This window comes from Rhea pennata, chromosome 3, assembly GCF_028389875.1.
Source record: "Rhea pennata isolate bPtePen1 chromosome 3, bPtePen1.pri, whole genome shotgun sequence".
NCBI lineage: Eukaryota > Metazoa > Chordata > Aves > Rheiformes > Rheidae > Rhea > Rhea pennata.
In genome coordinates, this window is record NC_084665.1 from 85,215,888 (window position 1) to 85,230,831 (window position 14,944).

At 35.2% G+C, this 14,944-nt stretch overlaps 1 protein-coding gene across 1 annotated transcript in view; it reads left to right on the forward strand.

Annotated features, from left to right (window-relative positions):
- MMS22L (MMS22 like, DNA repair protein) overlaps positions 1-14,944 on the forward strand; it is a 99,238-nt gene that overhangs the window by 14,426 nt on the left and 69,868 nt on the right. Inside the window, exons 7-11 of the mRNA XM_062573079.1 lie at positions 489-582; positions 2,788-2,918; positions 6,365-6,478; positions 8,511-8,690; positions 14,840-14,902. Coding sequence (XP_062429063.1) covers positions 489-582; positions 2,788-2,918; positions 6,365-6,478; positions 8,511-8,690; positions 14,840-14,902 — 582 coding nt within the window. The remainder of the gene's footprint in view (positions 1-488; positions 583-2,787; positions 2,919-6,364; positions 6,479-8,510; positions 8,691-14,839; positions 14,903-14,944) is intronic.

Consider the following 14,944-nt stretch of genomic DNA (forward strand, 5'->3'; position numbering starts at 1 on the left):
CTTAGGTTGGGTGAACTAATGTCTGGAGAGGAATGATCCACTGAGGTACAGCATTTTGAATCATTTCATTTCATCAATTCATTTATGTTGTCAGTAGGACTAATGTTAAGTTGATGAAATAAATAATTTCAGCAATCTTAAGAGAATATTGAATATTTGGAGTTATTTTAGTGCACTTTGTGTGCTAGAAAGGAAAGAATAACTAAAGTAATTTAATCTGAATCAAGACATTGTGGCTAAATTGTAGTTTAGATCAAGTTAAAGTCTTCATGACTTTGTCCTCTGTGTGTTCTATAGACAGAATTAATTGTCTGGAAGCTCCCTTTCTTTCAGTGAATGGAATGTTTGTATGTTAAAGTCGATTTGATAGTAGATATCAATAACATTTGCTGTAGGCAAAATATATGCCCATCTTCATGTGCCTTAGCAGCGTCCAGAATTCACTAAAGAAATATTAAAAACTAAATGAGCGTATTCTTTAATTGTAGCTCTTTCCTCCGTCATGGCATTTACTACATCTCCATTTGGATATCCATTGGCTAGTGCTGGAAATTCTTCATGTCCTAGGTGAAAAAATGATGAGTAAGTATGTGGGTTTTCTTATTTTTTTTTCTTGAACGTATTCTTCTGCATATGACTTATCTAGATTTCTCATCTCAAATTGTCTAGAATAATTTACTTCTTTGTTAGAGTAATTATTAAGCATATCTATAATTAATTGGTTAGACTAAAATATGGTGAAGTCATTTGCAAACCTTACCACATAGTTTGGCCTCTGCATCTTGGTTTCACTATACAGTACACCTCAATGATTAAACCTTCCTTGATATAGTTAGCATTAAATAAAATAGTGTTGAGAATTTGTTCGATCAAAGTCTGACTAGAATTGCAAAGTTCTTTCTCAAATGACACTTGCAACAGACTAAATACTTAATATATGTTTGACAAAAAAATGTATTTGCAGTGATCTAGAATTATGATAGTGCACAGTAATCTGAGGCAAACAAGGTAGGAAAAGTGTCTAAGGATGGGCCAGAACTAACAATCTCAGATGCATGCTATCTTGAGAGTCAGAACATCAAAAAGAGATATTCTTCTAGTTTCAGGCTACGTGATTCCTCTTTCATTGTTAGACTCCCTGAGAAGGTTTATGACTATTTAAAATACAGTTAGCAATGTGGATTCTGTATATGACATTAAGATGATACTGGGCAAAGTACTTGGTCAGAGGAAATTGTAAAAAATACAGCAATAAAAGTGCAAGGTGAAACTTTTTTTTTTAATAGTTTTTAAAAGGGCAAAGAATAGATTGATATGAGTAGGCTGTTCAAAGCAGCTGAACAAAAAAGGTCATAGGGTGCAGTTGAAGAACACAGCTTCAAAGCAGTTCAGTTTGTTAGAGAATTGTTAAAATACATAAGAGAACACTTTTGCTTTTTCAGAACTATTTATGTATTGAACAATATATAAATTGTATTTTCCATGTCAGCAAAAGAAATCTCAAAAAATGTCTTCTCCTCCTATAATCGTTTTACTGTATTACTGTAAATCACTTATACAAGTTCAGTATATGTATTGCAACAGTTGGAGTAACATTGAGTGTACTGTATGTCTGGTCCAGGTAATGGATACTGAATTTGAACTCTTGGATTAGCATTAGTCCACTTTTAAGTGCTGTCACAACACAATCTTAATGTCTTCACAGTTTCTACAGATCTGTTTCTGGGATAGCATGTGGATTTGCTCTTTACTCTATAAAACTTTATACTGTTTCTTTTACAATCCATTATAGGATGACGTATTTTCTTTTTTGAGGCCTTTTGGAGAAGGATGGGAAGACTGTTGGCTCTAAAAAGATCTTTCCTTTTTCTTTATCAGAATGCACAGAGCTGTACATATGCACATCATGCACATGGTCACATAAGCATGAACATATTCAAAACACAAATCAACACTGAGTTGCAAAATTTTGCTTGGATGTTTTAGAGAAGTTGAGTAAAAAGCATTAAAGCTAAGACTATAGTGTAGCCATTCTAGCACTTTCTTAAATAGTTTTACCAACCTTTAAGCTGAATTGAACTCACTGAAAAAAGCGAGAAAAGATGACAGAATTTAGTCAAAGCGAAGCATTCTGTTATTGTCCAAAATGTAATTGAAAGAGAACTTTTTTTTCCCCCACAAAATATTTATAATAAAGTGTATATAAACTTGGGATAATATAAAGTTAACTTCTGTACTACCCTAAATGATGTTTTTTTTTAAGAGTTAGAATCTGTTTTTTAAGTGGACTTATAAAACAAGAATAATATAGCTATTTGGTTATTCATTTTGCTTGAGAGTAACATAGCTTTAGTTTAAATTAATTACAAATTTCCTCTTTGCTTCAACAGCTGAATTCTCCTGCTTGATTCATTATCCACTGCATTCAGAAACTTACCTATCTGTAAAACATGTCTTGATCTCAGAACATGAGCATTGGCATATGACAAAGGAATTTGCAGATAGATACATTTTTATTCCCTTCCAAAGGCTGTACCAATGAAAGGCTGTAAATGCCCAACCATTCTACTGTCAGCCAGAACAATATCAAATTGCTGTGTAATAATGAAGGCACTAGCTTGAATTTAGAATGGATGAACTTTCCCAAATGAGTTTGTAAATGAAAACTACATATAGCTCAGCAAACCAATTCTATGATGTAAATGTAGAAAAAAAAATCTGTCTGTCTTTGCATTTCTAGCATCATGGCCAGGACTGAATAGATGTAATTTTTCTTTTTTATTTTAGGACAAGTTGTGTATGCTAACCACTTCATAAATCTAACTGGACAGAATTTAACTAGTATCAGTTTATTTGAAACACACTGTGGAAATCTTATATGTGATTTAATAAGCATATCCGTCAATAAATATATAAAGGTAAGTTTTTTCTTTATATATAGATGCATCTGTTGAGAACCACATTAGGTGCTGTACCCATCCATAGATGACTTCTTGCTGCTAAATTTTAAATGTTGTGTTGCTTAGTATCTCCATGTTTTAAGGAGTGTTATTTGTTAGGAGCTCAAATTGTGTTATATTTATTCATGACCATCTGGCAGTTGAATGAGAGAGTAATATTGAAATGCACTGTGTACAGAGCAGAAGTGTGCCACATTTCATAAGTTTAGTGTTCCAGGTTTCATGCCAAACATGGCACAGTCTAAAAGGTTTAGAGCCACAGATAAAAAAAAAAAGTATTTTCAAACTCACAACAGGAATAAAAAGAGAGTTAGTGTAATATTGGCATTAAGCTAACTAGACACTTACAGAATGTCATATTATATTTTATAGTTACACTGCTCCTATTGCAGCACCTGCATCTTTCTATTGTAGTGCCTCTTTTTCTGTTACATTTGTCAGGGGAAGACCTTTTTTTCTTATTGTTTTTCTTTCTTCTACTCTGGCTGCAATGTTTTTCTTGCTTGTCTTGAGCAATCCAAAACTTGAAAGTCATAATAGCTAGTTAAAGAGCTGTGCAATCTTCTTTGACTGTATTGTCATTGTGGAGTCTGTTTTAGATGGGTATGAGTTATCTATGAATTCAGGAATAGACTCTAAGAATAACTAGCAGTGGTCACTTCATATTTTCCAGGTACAAACATGTGAAAAATGGAGGCCCCCTTTCTTTCCTATTATACTTCAAGGAAAGAGAACAGCTGTGGTAGCATCTGAGAACTGTTTTTTTAAAGAGTCTCTTCAGGGAGAATTCTTTTATCTTTTTAAATTGGTTTTGACCCGGTAAATTTTCGCATAATATTGCAACCTCCTCCTCCCTCCAAAGGCAAACAGGAAGAAGATAGCTTTTATAAAGCAATATTCAAGTAGTATCTGTTGGCCACTGTGCTTGATGGTAGGCTTTGAAGTGTCGGATGTTAAGCTGAAACTTGTCCTACTTGCACAAAGCTATATAAGAGGAAGGGGGGAGAAGGAGAGAGAGAGGGGGAGGGGAAGGAAAGCCTGAAATACACTTTCTTCTGTTCTGCAGGCAGTGGAATTCATAGGGAAAGATTTGTAGTTGAGCAAGAACGTATTCCTAAGGACAGAACACTTCAACAGCTGTAACTCATTACAGTGTGGCTTTGCCTCTGACTGTTGTCACATACTCGTGCATCCCGGATACCACCTGTGGCCTTTCACACTCTGGCCAGTGAGACATCAAGTGAATAAAAAAGACATTACTTCTCATATCATCTTAGCATTGATTTGATGGCTAGGCCTGTGATGGTGCCTGCTTCTCAGTCTCTTTCCTTGTCCTGTGATAGCAATAATTGCAGACTCCTCAAGCACAAGATGGAGAACATTTGGATTATCTGCAAGTTGTAGATGAAGAAACTTAGATGTTGCAACAAGTGGCATTCCATGTAGCAGGTCTGAAGCTTTAACTGTAAGATACTTTGCATACCTAATACTTCCATGAGATTCCCTGGTGTTTTAGTGCATTTACAGTAAGGAGACTGCTTCTTCTCAAGGGATCTGTTACATTCTTTGATGAATTGTATATAGAGCATTTTTGAGGCTGCTTCAGCTTTGGGAAGTCAGCAGTTAAGTAATGAATATTTCATTAGACTTCAGTGGTCACTTTTGAGTTTTATTCTGGTGATAGTATTTACATAAGATTAATTCAGGTTTTTGAGAGATTCCTATAATAGAACTTTAACTGGAAGCATGAGGAGGCATAGGCATGCGATAGCTCTTAAATAGCATACATGCAATGTGAATAACAGAATTATTTTAAGAACTTCAGCCTTTACCTCATGAGCTTTTCACATTGACACTGGATTCACTTAGGCATTTTCATAGGGTTAGCAGGATTCTTTAGAAAGGAAATATGTATATACACACATGACACATAATTTCTTTTTACATATAAATATATATTTATTTATTTATATACATATATATTTGTATATATATTCGTAAATATGAATAGCAGTACTATAACTGTACTGCATGTTACAGTATGTAAACTTCATTTGGAGCTGTATGAAAACAGCAATTTTAAGTGTCTCACACTAAAGGTGGACAATAAATAAAAAGTCTATATCCTTATAAATATTACACAGATTTGAAGCAGGAGTTGAAACTATTGTTGATATAGTTGTTCTAATTGTGAGAGTGTGCTTTTTAGTTATCCACTCCCACTTTTGTATTGTCTCTTTCACGCAACTGCTGCTGTTATTCTCAATGCATATTTTTGAACAATTTTTAATATACACTGTCAGGTTTCTAAATTCGGAAATGATTTTAAGTGCCAATATGCTGTAAGAATAGTTTTGTGTGAATGGATCAGGAAGAACAGTAGGAACACACAGGATTCATCTAATCAGATTTAGGTGTCTGAGTCATCTAAACTAGTCACTGTAGACTCCCTTTATTTTCGGAGGAGGATAGCAACAATTCTTCCTCCTGCAATAAGAAAGATAATTGCTCTCTCTAGGTGACCAGTTCATTGTTGGCTTTAGAGGGGTTTAGGCTGATTACTCAGATGTGGACTACTGACTTTTTAGATCTCTGGAATTGGGAGAAATATCCCAAATTTGAGGGATAAATTGAGTATAAGCTGTTTTCTATTACCTCTTTTCTTATTACATTTGTGCTTTCTGCTTGCTGTTTCACTTGTTTTGTTTCACAATTCAGAGAATGTAAAACTGGAAGATGAATCACAAGAAGACTGCTTTGCATTTGAAATTCATCAGTCTAAGAGTGAATTTTGTTAAATATGGAATAGTAATCAAATAACGTACATGCCTTGAAATATGTTGTTTTCTGCATATTAAAAGAATGCCTTGCAGTAAATTTACCGAAAAGCAGATCTAGTGAAATATTGTAGGAACATTAACATCCTTTTGCCAACAAAAACATATTCCACTAGCATTATGCCTAGTCATTAAGGTTTTTTGAGTTAAAAATAACAACAATAATAGCTATTAAATCATTGGAAATCTTTTCCTTATCTTCCCAAGAACATCAAGTAAATCTAATCAATCATTTTCTCTTTCCCCACTGTCAGACAATGAATCAGTATTTATTGCAATTCCTTTTCATTTAGGCCTCAGAAACTCATTCTCATTTGATTAAATAATGTTTAAATGTGTTTCAGAAAAAAACTAAGAAATAGTACAACCTATAAGATATGTAAAATTATTAAAAACAAAGTCTTTGATGCATGAGAGATGTGTTTTTGGAATATAATGGGATAATGCACTTTCCTGTGTGTAATTGTGGATATAATTAACTGGGGGGAAAAAAAAGATATTGGTACATGAAATGCAATTTCAAAAACACCACTTCTCTGAGTAATGGGATTACATATTCTCTTTCAGGTGAGACCTTCTGAAGCTCTTACTAGTAACCATTACCCCTGTACCTGCATTAAAGAATTATGGATTCTTGTTATTCAGCTACTGGATCATAGAAGTAAAGGGTCTCACACAGAGGTAATGGAATAATACTCTTACATATGTATACGTGTTACATATGCACTGCAGTGGCCAAGTGTCCTCAGAATGCCACCAAAGCACTGGTTCATTTATCTGACGATAAAGATGAACTGCATTTTTGCAAGCTAAACGTGAGGCTTTATGCCACATGTTTGAATGTGCAAGTCCTGACTCCAGCTTCACAGCTTACTGTTTCGTTATCACCTAGGCCACTGACAAGGACTGCTCCTTGTGCTAAGGAAAGCAGAGCAAAATGCAAGTTGTATTATGGGATAAAAAAAGAAAAGAAAGCATCTTTACCCATTTTTTATTTGCAATTTATGAATTATGTTATGTTAAGAATTCATTGTCAGATACCAGAAATATAAGAATGGTCAGATCAATGATTCATTTAGCACATGTTGCTGTCCATAGCTTCACTAACTATATAAGAACAATCTGGTTTTGTTTCTGAAATTTGTTAACTGCTGGCTTCATTTGATGCCTCCTTACACTTTTTTTTGGAAGTGTCAGTCACGACCTACTCTCCTTCATTATACCAACTTGACTTTATATGCCTCTTCAGGTTTTATCTGATATCTCCTACCTTCAGTTTTCTCTTTTCTAGACTAAGAAGTCTTACTGTATTCAGTCATTCCTTTTACATCAGACATTCCACACCTGTGGTTATATTTGTTGCCCTACTCTGTACCTTTTGCATCCTTTTTACATCCTTTTTCAAATGTCAGAGTACCAGAACTGAACACAATATCCAAGGTGTAAGCTATGTGGCTGTGTGATTTTTATATACTGAATAGTGATGTTTTCTGTTTTGCTCTTTTCCTTTGCTAATAATTTCTAGTGTTTTTTTTTTTTTTTTTCTTTTTTGACTGCTGCTGAGAATTGAGCTGATGTTTTGCTGAATGCATGTTAAGAAGTGGCAAAATTTCTCTGAAAGCTTTCTGAAACAATCTTTTAAAAAAAGACAAAGATGCCATCTGTGCAACAAGTACCATTCAGTTAGTGTAGAACAAAGTACTTCATAGTAGAGTATTTGCACTGATAGCTATTTGCTCGTAAATGGCAACAGATATAAAGGGAAAAAACAAAAATGAGACTTTGTTGCTAATGTTAATTGTTTGCATGGCACTAGCACCTTGAAGCCTAAGTCAGGATCAGGATCCAGCTAGGTGAAGGTGAGTGATGCATAAGTGCAAGGAAGTCCCCCAAAGATTCTGTATAATTAGGCAAGATAGGCACAAACTGTGAGAAGTAATATTATGGTATAGATAGGGATCTGAACCAAAGAAAGCTAATCAATTTGACAGTATTATAACTGACTGTCTTGAAACAGGGCAGGGAATTTGAACCTTAGTCAACTCTCTTCTGGACTCACTCTCTTAACTGCCATCTTTCCCTACTGATGATTGGCTATGGTAGAAGCTGCAAATTGTTCACTATGATAAAGCAAAGATTATATTTGTGATTAGATTTTTCTCTTAAATGAATATTAATACCCAAATCTCTTTTTCCCCAATGCTGTTTCTCAGCATTAATCACAAGCTTTGCTGGCCGCAAATAGACTGTTACATATACTGAGAAGTAATTGTATACAAGGGGTCACTGTCTAAGATGTTAAATTAGTCTGGGGCTAAGATTTTTCTCAAAAATTTGTTATAACAGGTCTTCATTACAGAACTTTAATCTCTAATGCAAATACAAATTGTTGGTGGTACATCATCCTGCCTGTACAGCATCATTCCGTTGGCTTTTAATGGTACCTGTAAAATATCACATCATGTTCTTCCTTGTAACCAGAGCTAGTGCTTTACACTGCTTTCTACTGGCTTTTGAGAGACAGCATCCTAAAATGGTTCCAGGTTTTCTCTGGTAGTCCTGAACATTGTTGTTTGTTGCTTTCTTTAAATGACCGTTACCTTGTTTGTTCTCTGCAAAAGCAAATTTATCAGTAGAACAATATTGTAGGGTACATTTTTAACAGAGATTTTGTTATTCACCACAGTTCAATTTACTTTTCCATTTTCTGCAGACTTTCTGGAGCTCAGTGAACAAAAATCTAAATAATATCTTTGAAAAATCAAGTAGTTCTGACAGGATGTCTGCTTTTGAAACAATTCAGTGTAAAGACCCATTGAGTTTTAGCTGGTGGATTATTACGCATCTGGCATCACTGTACCAGTTTGATCGTAATGGAAATCTAGATGCAAAGGTGGGTATGCTTTTTCTAAATATCTGAAAGTTGTGTATTTTTATTTAGATCTCAAAGTTTGTTTGGTTGTTTTTATTGGCTGAAAACAATAGAAGAATAGAAGAATTTTCTTATACATGTTAGGAAGGATCCTTTGGAATTAATGTTGATTAAGGTGTGCTTTGTACAATTCACAATGTATTCCAGAATATAGGCCCTTGACATATTGGTTATACACCACATACACAGTAAGATTACTATATTAAGGAAACTTGAAGAATCCCTACTAGTTAGTAGCATGTATACTTAATGATGTATAGCCTATGTTTTAAGATTGTCCATCTGCAGCACTGAGTTTGTTGTTTTAGGAACTCAGCACACTTGATTGTCCTGTATAAAGAATAAATCTCAAACATTGACTGTATAGTTGTTATGCCACCTTTTAAAAAGCGATATCTCTGCTCTGGATAAGTTCCAGTCTGTCTAATTGCTTTCTGGCTTCATCATTTTTAAAACATTTGGCATGATGAGGAGTATGTTTATATGCATATATAGCGTAATTTCCTATATTGATATGTATTGCCGTTAGACACTTAAATAACTCTTGAATTCAAGCGTCAGTTTAGGAAGTTCTGGCAGTGAGTTGCCAACATTTGCCTTTAGATGATGGCCTCAGCTTTCCCCTCTAGATGGCTGGATAGCTAGATTAGGCAAATCCATAATTATCAGGTTCTTGTCTGTGAATCTCATTGTGAGGGACTTAATATTTCTATGCATTGTGTGCGGGACACAGGTGCCTACCTGCACATGCCGTTCCTAAGTCTTCAGGATATATGTAAGGCCATACTTGGTATTGGTGCATCCTGCATGGACCTTATTATACCATGTGATTTCTGCCATTCTGGAGTAACCTAAACCTTAATTAGAGCTTCCAGTCTCTTCTTCTAAGATTCATCCTGCTTAGTTTTAGGTTTCTAATCATTAATTGAGAAGGAAATAGGCACTTGCTGAGGCAATTCATCCATTTTGAGGTATGGAAGCTGCCATTTTTCCTTAATTGACTAAAGAGGGAGCTGCAATGGCTCGCATAGACTAGTCATGCCAAAGAGATAGCTGAAGACCCAGAGATCTAGTTTGTTAGGGGCTTTTTGGTCTGATAAAATGTTCTCAACATTAAGGAGAATCTGATTGTGCTCTCTTCCATCCTCTCATCTTCTCTGTCTTAACTGCAGAAATGCCTCGTTTCAGTCTTAATTTTACACCTTTTTGTGTTATTTTATTACTATTATTATTATTTTTACATTTCAGCTTGATTTCCTATCATCTCCAGTTTCCAAGCATCAGCTACGTATGTTGCCTTCAAAATTGGGCTTAATTGCACTTTCTTGTAAAGTGTCTTTCACTATTTGTAATTTAATAGTGTATACTAAAATTGGACAGGTCATGTCTTTTCCATTTTGAAATCTTTACCAGGTTTCGAAAATGTTTCCTGCCCTGAATTAGCATGAAAAGTTAAAACCTTGAAAATGTTTGTGAATTGCAAATCTGGAAGCAGAGGGAAAAACCTGATCCACTCAATTTTGATAACTTATTTTTTTCCCCTGCTTCGTCTTTAGATTTTTAGAAGCTTTAATATATAAACAGAGAAGGAATGAACTATGTTGAAATGTTGAACTTCTCTGAATGCTTTCAATCCTAAATCAAATTAGACTTTCTAATCAAAATAAGAATTACCTTCATTGATTTTTATCTTGCAAACTTGCTGATTTGTCAGGAGAAAGAAAAGATTGGTTAGGGAAGGTGTCATAATGCAATACTTGAATACTTAGCTGAAAAAACTCACTGTTTTTGGAGATGAGAGGACTTGGTGAATGTGGAACTCATGCCCCTGTCACTGTGTTTCAGGGGCAGCGAATCTGCCCAGGTGAGGATTGATGGATCCTTTAGGGTCCCATGACAGGCTGCTTGTTATCACATGCATCAACCTTGTCTAACACAAGCGTGGCAAAATGCAGCAACTTCTTGTACACTTAAACAGTGTAAAACTGCAAACTGTTTCTGATTGTCATGCTGCAGATTATGTCAAGCTTTTCTTGCTCTTGTCCAATTACTATGTGGGAGACTACAGTCCATTCTGTATTTTGGAAGGACATTGGGAAGATAGAATTGCTACACTTCCCACTTATTACAAGAATTTAGATGCAGAGAAAAATGTTACTCCTAGGTTGAACACAGGAGCTAGTGTTGAGATGTTTATCCTGGGTTTCTTGCATTTTGTGCCCTAATCAAAATGTTCTGATACTGTTCACTTTGATCATTGTTTTTTCCGTCTCTTATAGTGATTATAGTATGTAGCCTCCTGAGAGATTTTTTTTTTGTTTTTTTTTTTTTTTTTTTCTGCAGGCACTATATTACTTAAATAAGCAAAACAGAAAATGAAATAAAAGATTCTTATTGTTCTTATTTAAAATAGGAATCTGAGGTGCAGTGACAGAAAATGACTTGCTTAAGATTAAACAATATTCTTTTCCTTAGAGTCCAAGTAGGAGAAAAGAATTTCCAAGCCAAAATTTATAAATCATGAGACCAGCCTATGCACACTTCTGTTTCCAGCACTCTTTATGTTCAGTTACCCTGTTCTTTGTATTTCTCTGTGTTTGTGAGTTTGTTGAGGGATCCCTTCTTTGAGCACTCTTAACTGTCATTGGTGCTTACAAAAAATCTGTCAGTAACAACAGTGCTTCTTTACACAAAAGGAATGTAATCTGTCACTGATAGCTGACAGTAATCATTTCTTCTTTTTTTTTCTCCCTTGAATTACAGCCTCAAACATTCTTTGACCATAATAAGGTAAAATAGTGTGTAATATAAATTTGTTGAAGTCAGTGGAATTACATCAGGGCTGAACATAGTCCTCTCTTGTTCATTAAACAGTCTGATGTGATAGCTTCTTGACACACATGCTTTCTTTTAATTAACTGTGATCAGAGGTGGGAGGGTGATGTGTCGTAATGATGGTTATTCATATGCTCTATAGCAAAAATTGCCTCCAAGCCTATGTCATCTGTGGAAGATTTTCAATTTTTTAATGTGGACTGCATGGCCTTGAGGTTATTATGAAAGCTTTTAAAATTCTAAACAGGTTTCAGACCTGCTTCTTTTTATTTTTTCCCCTTTAGCTCATATAACATAATTTCAAATATGAAATGATTCATATATTAAATATGTATTTCATACACATGAAAACATTCTTTTAACTAGAAAATTTTGGCCAGTTTTTCTGGTGATTCCTTTTTGAGGAATGTGCAGTGCATGTCTTTTTTTATTTTCCCTAACTCCACATTCATGTCCCACTATGCCATTCTGAAAAGCACAATATGTACATTTAAAAACCAACTGGGACCTGATGAGAAAGATCCCTACTTCTGAACATTGCAGGGGTCAATTTCAGTATATTGTGGACACGGACATATAGGCAGAATTGCTTGGGGCAAAGAATTCTTCCTTTGAATGATTTGAAATGACTACCTAGCAAGATATGCAAACACAGATTTCTAGCCTGAGAAGCTTAGATAGCTCTTCCAGGTAGTCAGTAGTTAGTCTTCCCAAAAATTTATACCTGAGAATCCAGAGGATCTCAGCTCAACTTTTTGGCTTTTTCAGTGCTTTTACCTACTGTATAAGGTCTCCAAGTTCTGTTGATTTTTTTAGGACTTTGGAGGTGGAGGAAGTAAACAGTAAACCAGCAGGTTTATAGTGAAATATGCAGGTTCTACATATTATCTGACAAGGATGGATTTTAAATTATTGCCATACTGTGTTGCCAGTGTAACAGGGAATCATGTTAGAATGTAAATTTAGCTAATCTGAATGAAACAAGTTTCTTAAAAGGTAGGGGCAACTGAAGCTAAAAGAAAGAATGCAGCATGTTACTGGTTTCATTCTTTCCCTGAGTTTGGGTTGAACATCGGTGCAGTTTTGCCATCGATTATGGCTGGTGTTAGGAGCTTGCCCTTGATTGCTTCAGGATCTTGTAACGTGATCTGCATACCAAACTGAAACTTTGGTTGTAAACATCTTTTGCATAAATGGTATGCTCTCTGGCTACGGGAGTGCTAAAAGCATGTTCTGGGCCATTTGATCTAGAAGTCTCATACCCATTTAGCCTGACTCTCTAATATCTATTTCTCTCTGATATACTTGGCCTTTGAGCAATTGATTAGCTTTACCTGGAGTTTGCAGTAGGACTAAGCAGGTATTCTGCTAACATCAAGCTCTGAAATACAGGAGTCAAAGTATGAACTTGAGCTGTGAAGTTGACATATATGAAACTGAGTAGCTGGGACTGTCCAAGGACACTGATCATGTGCTTTCTGGAGTCTGTTCATTATTGAAGTTGCTACCTGTGTTCCTTGGCTAATTGTTGGATGCAGTGGTGTCTACTTCTGACAGGACTTTGGCTGTGGTTTCATGATATAAGGTCATTAACATCAATAACAACATAAGAACTCTTGTTTGCTGCTCTAAGCATGATATACCCTCAGCTGCTCTGGCACAATTAATTTTGGAGCTATTATGTGGCCTAAATAAGGTCATCCTCCCTTTTTTCCTCCCTTTCTCTCTTAAAATTCTGGATCAGTTCACTGATTTGGTTTGCACTGGGTTCCACAATCAAGCACTAGAGCAAGTGAGCAGTGTCATGCCACAGCTGTCAAGGCAGAAAAGCAGCTGGCAGCATGAAGAGGAAGCAACAGGAACCCCTTAAATAATGTTGAAGTTGCTGAATCATGAAATCACAGCTTTAGTGTAGCTTTCTGCAGATCTGTCCTTCCTTTCCTTTCTGTTCTGTTTGTTCTATAAACAGTCAACAGATTGCTACCATGAGCAGTTGTTCAGAATTTTTTTTGTAGTGCAAAATTGTGAAAGCATTAAATAGTCAAACTGTGTTATATGAATCATAGAGTATCTTTGATCTCTAAAATTCTCTGAATATTCTCTGAAATTTTGTGTGGAATTGTCAGCAGATCCCTGTGTTGAACTTGCAAACTCAGTAGGAGAGGAAGACCATGGATGATGGTATTGCTGCTTGAAAGTGGTTATATTTCAATTGCCAAAGTACAAGATACTGTTCACTGTAAGCTCTGTACAGATGTTTAAAGGACAGATATCTCTGGAAGAATTAACATGTGTCAACAGTTGTGATAATTGAGGGAATGAATAAGGCAGGACAAGGATTTAAATGCTACATCTACACATAAGTTATCTACATGAGCTATATACATAACTGTACGTAAGACGTGATTTTTTTGGTCCTCCTAGGTGATCTAGGTGTAGTCAAGAATTGCAAGTACATTGGTTTGGTCTCCTTTTATTTATTGCTTTTTTCCTGGCAAATGGTCTTAGTTGCAAAACCTTTTACCCTTTGCCTAAACAGATATTTTCTCCTTTTAATATTTTGCCATGCAACCCATTACTTTATAGGAATCGTCTTTACCATGCAACTCTTACTTTATAGGAATAGTCTAGCTGATTGAAACAGATAGTTATTTACCTTCCAAACTGAAGAGTATGAATTAAGGGCCATTTGGGCCAAATTTGAATTACCCCGTTTAGATGGAGTGTTTTGTTTTGTTTTGTTTTCCTATCTAAGTAAGGCAATACTGTCTGGCCAACTCTTTACCAACTTGACCAAAACAATCCTTATTCCTGGCTTAAGGAAAATGAGTTAGAAGTAGCTTTTCCTTGAAAAGAGGAATGAGAAAAGTGAGATTGTACCATACCCCTCTTCTGCCTTATTTCTTCCTTTTTAGAGACTACTAAGGAAAGAAATAAGATATACTTCTTGCTTGCACTAACCAAAAAGGCCTGATTATTTTGCTGCTTTGCTAAAAGTGAAGCTTAAGATTGAAAATGAGTCACTTAAGCCAGTTAAAATAGCATGCTTTTTATTTTATAAGGAAGGCTTTTTATTTGTTTTTGAGACCTAATTACTAGGATACATATCAGTTGCATTCCTAAAATAGAAAAGCTCTTTTCAGTGATGGTTACAATATGCTGCCATGAAATGAAATATTTTTGGAAATCTCTTGCCTGCTTATTTTCATGTCATTATATATGATTTCTGTGCTGAGTACAAATGCTATTTAATACTGATAATCATCATTTTTCAGAAACAGAAGGAATCTAATTGGAAATTTGTGGAAGAACTCCTCAAAAGATCCATTGATGCTCAAGTAAGTGTGTAAAGGATGAAACAATGAACAAGAAAGTGTCAG